The following is a 6,405-nucleotide window of genomic DNA, read 5'->3' as shown; positions in this document are numbered from 1 at the left end:
TCGTTCCCATAATGAGGAATAGTAGTCCTCAACAAGTAGTAGGGTTATATGACAAGAAGACACCTATATATAAATGAAGATTAATATGTCCTCTCCAATTGTCTTTAACATTCAGAACCATATAGAAGGGAATTTTCAGGAAGCCCCATGTTCTGATATGCAGGTAACAGTACCATCAAGAATTGTTAAATATGATATCGAACCCGACGCCTTAAGAACAGAATCAAGGAGACGTAGGATGCCAACGGGGCTATTTTATAAAAGATATAGATATTAGTGTCCCTAATGGAAGCGTTGGGGAATAATATACAGCACAGTCATGGAGGTGATATGCAAAAAATAAACTCTGAACCCTAAACCCTAAACTCCTAACTCCCCCTTTTCTTCGTCATCTGTAGCCCACACCATACGCAACGCTCCCCCTATAGGCCACTTCCAATTGGACTCTCCTTTTTGGTCTGCTGAATATTCTCCATAAACCATAACCACCCCCAACCGCCAAAAACACGGCGCCTGCTACTCCTCCTATTAACGCCCAGGGGAACCGTTCACGTAAATCTGACGAGCCCAAAACTTCGTCATACTGCTCCCTTTCCTCTGGTTGTTGCAGCCCAGTGCTCTCTGTTTGGAGGGCATCCTCATCTCGGAACTCAGAATCACGGGAGTCCTCACTGAATGACTCTAACCCGTGTCCTAAATTGCTCTCTCTTTCACTTGCTACGCGGGGGGGGACGGTCGAGGGTAACTCATCCAGAGATCTCGCCTCTTGCGGCAGAGTTAGTTCGGGGCCCTTAGTCACTCCATTGTTAGGGCTTATTCTTTCTTTCGGCGACTCTGAGGGGCTCTGCAGTTCTCCGGAGGCAGATATAAATCCTAAAATATCAGAGCGCTCCTGGCCCTCCTTGATCTCGGAAATATTTCGATTTTCCTCTTCTCGTCTTATTCGTTCAACTCGTTCGTCTAATTTCTGCACCACCCTTAACACCCCTGGTCTGGCTGCCTGAGTCAACTCCCCGTCCCTCAGTATTAGAATGCCCTCTAATTTGTTGTCCTGAAGTGACTTCTCACAATTTATTCCAGAGTCCCCTATTGTACAATAGACTTTCCCCTGCGCGGCATTCTCGTCTGATGCCGATACTATCCAATTATTCATCCTATATGGCCCACAACTGGGACATAGGTCCTTCATCGACTTATAGATACTCAATATTAAAGCTATACTTGCATTCTGACATGCATCATATCCATGCACTCTAGAACATCTTGTTCCCTCCTCTTTCCTCCTGTTGTGGTGATCTTTTATCCACGTGTTCCACTGTTCCTCCAAAAAGTTCAAATTGGTATCTACTATATTACATAATCTTCCCCTTCTCGGAAATTGCTCAGGTTTCGCGTTTTGGTCTTTGACTAATCCTGTTATTATACACATCAAGACGAATAATAGTTTCCTACCTGAAGGAAATTGGTCTAATGGTTGTTTGTTTGGTTTGGATTGTCCTAATACACTGTTCCACTCATCCTTATTCCAGATTATTGATGAAGTACTTTCTGCTCTGAATTGTGTGCTGTTGGCAGCTACTTTCTCTAAGACTCTATGCAGGAATTGTCCCCAGCTCAGTTCCTTTCCCTGCTCTAAGGTGGGCAACCCGGTTGAGACATGGGGATCAAAATGCGTGTTCCATTCATAGGGGTGATTCTTTAACATCTTCCTATGGATCCACTGGTCTAATTGTCCCCATCTTGGTCTGTCTCCCTGGAACAAGAATTGATAACAATACTGCTCCTGTCCCGCACATTGAGATGTCCTGGCCGGGGGGGGAGGATATCCCCATTTGTCCCCAGCGGAGTCGGCCCAAGAAGTCAACTTCCACAAGGAGTTTAATCCAGAGGAGCTCATTTCCTGAACCTGTTTTAGTTGTACAGGAAATCATTTGTTGTTTGGGTGCACACCTAATAGACTTAACCCTTATAGCTATAGGCGACCTTGGGTTATTTATCTTAGTGAGGATTTGCCTATCTACTGACTTCCTTTCTTTTGGGTGAGCTGCTTCTCAATTATCTTTTTTCTGACTTAGAGAATCTTAATGCACGGGCTTTTATTTTAGGCCCTATTATTGTTTTAGGAAAGAAAGGAGTTTTGAGCTCCCTTCTTAAAGTTAGTCCAAGAGGGGGGACACGCAGATCCTGTTTGATTGCTCAGTGGGGTTATTGCTCATAACGTAGTCTGTGCCTGAGGTTTCTTAACAGAGATTTAATCCCCCTTTAGATTAGATGGACTGGGGTAGATCCTTGGATGATTTGGGTTTCAATCCGCTTTAAACTATAGCTGTCCTTATACTTTAAATGAAGGACTCAGTCCTCTTTTTCAGAGAAGCTGGAGAATTCTCCTTCCGTTCTCATTCAATGACATATCCTTTAGTACTGATTCTTCTCTTTAGACATGCGTCGCCTAAAACTCTGAAGTTGTCCTTGCTGAGGATTGCCCTAATTCTTATCTCAATTTGCGCCTCAATTATAGGATCTGGCGCCAATCTTAGCTGTCTTATTTGTTCCACTTCCTAAGGCGGAATTAAGGATCTGCTATGGCCTTTTCCCTAGACTGAGTCTCCCTTTCTCTTAGGCTGGGGGTATCCTAATGAGAAGTCTTCTCCCTGGTTCGCTATTGATTGCCTGTTGTTTGGAAGGAATTCTGTTGCCCCAAATTCTTCTAACGGAATCTTCTTGTTTGATCCTGTGTTTTTAGCTTAGAGGCTTAAGCTTCTGAGGCTAGTCCGCGCTTTAGGTTCACTCCAACGTGATTTGTGAGGGCGACTGAGGAGAATCTCTCCTTAATTTACAGAGAACTGATGTTCCCTTTTGTTTACTGATCCGATGTTCTTCTTATCTTTCTGGCTTCTGTTCGGGCCGTGTCTCCAAGTTGCATTTATGAAATTTTTCCGGTCTGTACTACACTAATTCTTTCTCCTTGAACGGAATCATTGGGTTTCATAACTATAGTTCCCGTGGTCGGGGGGAAGACGACTTCTGACTCTTCATGCTTATTCTTACTCTTCCTTCAGTTCAGAGATTAATGACTGCCCTGCTGTTCAAATCTTCTATGGAAACTCTCAACATTTCATGAACTTGTCTGATTCTTCATATCCTACTTGTTCTTTTTGCTGCATCCCTCTTTGGTGAGTGCGCTCCTGAAGTGGCTTCCTCTCAATTCCGAAGCCTGGTTATTCTTGGAGACTTTTTCTTTTCATTTTAACAGCAACCCCTGACTCACCCTGTAGGCTTCGGACCTTTGTAGAATTCTCCCCCTGCCTTTTTCCTTAGAGTCCCCTCTTCTCTCAGTCAGGCCTTAATTATACCGTTACTCCTTGGTTTCCCCCTCTTTACTTCACCAGGGAGGATAGTTGTCATTCTTCCAGATGCAGGACCTTTTCACTACCTTTTATCAACCTTAAGGCGGATTCTGGAAGGGCGCTCCCTATTCGTCACACCAGAACGGACTCGTAGGTGTCTCGTTGAGTTATTCTTGGGGGAGTTGCAGGGGGGCTTGGCTCCTGATGAGGATTTAGCGGATAGGGAGGAATTCTTTTTGTGGTGAATAAATAACTTTCTTAATTCTTTGTAGAAGAAAACGCCTTCTTCCCTCCAATAATTTCTGAATTTCGGGGATCTATGATAACTCAAAGGCCCTCCTTGACATCACCTTCTCTTTCTTCGGAGGTATATTGAGATTCTCTCTGGGTTCCTCCGGGGGCTGTGGAAAATTGTTATTATATCTACTCTTTCTTTGTGGCTCTTCCTTTTAGTTAGCCACTTTGATTCCTTATTTCTGCCTTGAATTATCCTGATTCAATTTTTCTGGGGATAGTCATTATTTTAGCTACTTCTGAGACTTCAACTGTTACCTCTTCGGTTAGGGAGAGGACTTATCTTTTTTCTGGGGCTTGTTGAGTTGAATCTTCCTTCTTTTCCGAGGCTATTCTAGTCTCTTCTTTAATTAAACTTTATTATCCCTGAAGGAGACTTCCTACCTTATTTTGCTTGGAAATTTATGAGCAGCGCGGATTATACACCGTTAATAGAATTCATATAACTAGGGTAAAATATTTCAAGAAGATTAAGATAGGAAATACAATTTTTCCAGTGAGTTGGATTCTTGCCCCCAATTTTATGACATATTAAAATATATTATATTTTACTTTCCTTTAACGGAGGCCTTCGTTTGTTTCTGTACATTCATATGCATTTTTATGTATAACATAAATTAATTCTGATGGTACCAATTCTGGTAGGGCAAAAAGAATAATCTGTTTAGGAGCTTTCTGAATAAAAGAAGAAAAAGAAAAATAGTATAGTGGCAAAAATAAATAATAAGAAGCATAAGAAAAAATAAGTAAAATTCCTGATCTACGTCCTATTCATTTTTATATGAATCAGTTCTACTTATATGTTTACTTTAGGTATACTATAACCTACATAAGAATAAAAATTCATCGTTTCACTTCAGCGTCCTATAGAATATGAATGATATATGTATATATATATTTATTAATTTAAAATCAACAAAGGGAAATGCATGGAATAATATAATACAATAAGGCGCCGTTACGAAAAGGGTCTCTTTATTCGAAGAGTAATTCATTGGCCTGAAGTTGGGGATATGAGTATTTTTTCTCTTATGGACTTCAACAGTAGTTGGATGACATTCTTATCTTTCGAGTAATATAAGTTTTTTTTTTTTTGTTTCTTAACGGTCGCTTCACATTTATTAGATAGATAAGGCGTGCCATATATGAATCGCTGAAATAGGTTTATTTAGAACAAACTTCTTCTGAATGAATATTAGTTCGTATTAAATTATTATAAACTGAATCGACATTTGTGAGAATAATTTGAAGCAATATGTATCATTAATAGCTCTACACAGTGGAACCCTAGTTGTGACTGATTTCTGCAAGCGTGTATGTACAATATGAAAAGCTCCCATGCACCTGTGTAACATATGTTGTTTTATAAGGGGTTCCTCTAATTTCATTTGGTGGTGTTCCTAACATTATGGTATCTTTTCGTTTCCTGTCTCTCAATTGTGGGAGTATTTCTATTTACTGTAAAGATACAGGTTTATCTGGTTATTGACGAAGTCCCTGTTATCGGTTGGAGGAAGGCGTACTCATATATGTTTCTTTCGAGAAGTAAAAATATTCAGCAGGAACATAATGCAGTTCTTGTGAGAGTGAGTATCAACAAGTGTGTAATTCTTTGAAATGGACAATGTCTTCAAAGGCTCCCTATTATTTCTTTCTATTTTCTCAATCTTCTCTTCTGTATTATACAAATGGATGATACAGTAATATCTGAATATATACCAGTTTTCTTCATAAGGTGTTTAATGCCCTCTTTTTATATATGAATAATCTACCGAAATAACCCAAGAGCCACATAATTTCGTACTGGATAGCGTTTATATGAGGCTAAACAATTAACATAAATCAGTTGGGGAAAAAGAAATATGCGAATCCGATATGGAAAGTAATGTGCATGATATAAAGTCTAATGTGTTAACTTCATGCAGTAATTCTAGAATTTGCGGACAGTGTTTTGGTGCCCTGTATAAACGAAATAGGGAGCTGAGGAATTGGAATCCATGAACAGCCTATTCTATGGCGCCATGGACAATATGAATATATATAGGTACAACTTCAGGTTATTCCCCCTTCTGAAATATATAAAATGTTGTTCGTGGACATCCTATGATCAAAATATATTAGAATTCTTAGAGGGGCATGTATTTTATATATAATCCTGCAATATTACTTCTGGAAGGGAACATAAAGATTCATGTGAAAGGTACCTGGCTTGATTGTGCACGACATATGTGGTTTCGATAAGGATTGTTATACTCCATATTCCGTAGAACTATCCTACTATATCATGAGTACAGCATAAGTCATGAAAGAGAAATATATACAACTGGCGTACTATCCATTGTGAAAGAAACTTACACATCCTTATTGTGAGGAACGTCGGGAGGGAGAACTAGCAAGTCCGGGAACCATAGCTAAAAAATGGTAATAACGGTTGTGTATACTACGAAGATAGAGGTCATGGGGATTTAGGAATATATTGTTAGAACTACGCCTAGATCTGTATACAATTAGGTGATTTTTAAATTCTTTTTAATTTTACTCAAGCATTAATGTTGAGAATTCTTGTAATAGGATAATTTAACCATATAAGTTCGTGAACTAAATTTCGTCCGTATTGTATCATACTCAGGAAAGGTGTATGGAACAGTAGGTATCTTAAATACATGTATGTAGTTATATCTATTGCAAATGAATATAGATATTTGTACTAATTCTTTCTTATTGTATTTTTAAATTAGTTCTATTAGTGAGGAGAAAAATAGGA

The 6,405-nt window shown here is 39.3% G+C and overlaps 1 protein-coding gene across 1 annotated transcript; it reads right to left on the bottom strand.

Moving 5' to 3' along the window:
- Positions 1 to 388: 388 nt before the first annotated feature.
- Positions 389 to 1,897, bottom strand: C922_05611 (hypothetical protein; the record flags this gene model as incomplete). The annotated part of the gene is made up of 1 exon (XM_008821182.1): positions 389 to 1,897. One exon carries the CDS (start codon positions 1,895 to 1,897, stop codon positions 389 to 391), a length of 1,509 nt encoding a protein of 502 aa, XP_008819404.1.
- Positions 1,898 to 6,405: the final 4,508 nt, after the last annotated feature.

Source organism: Plasmodium inui (assembly GCF_000524495.1).
Source record: "Plasmodium inui San Antonio 1 unplaced genomic scaffold supercont1.111, whole genome shotgun sequence".
Lineage (NCBI taxonomy): Eukaryota > Apicomplexa > Aconoidasida > Haemosporida > Plasmodiidae > Plasmodium > Plasmodium inui.
The sequence above is the reverse complement of the archived record's forward strand: the minus strand, read 5'-3'. Positions and strand labels throughout refer to the sequence as shown.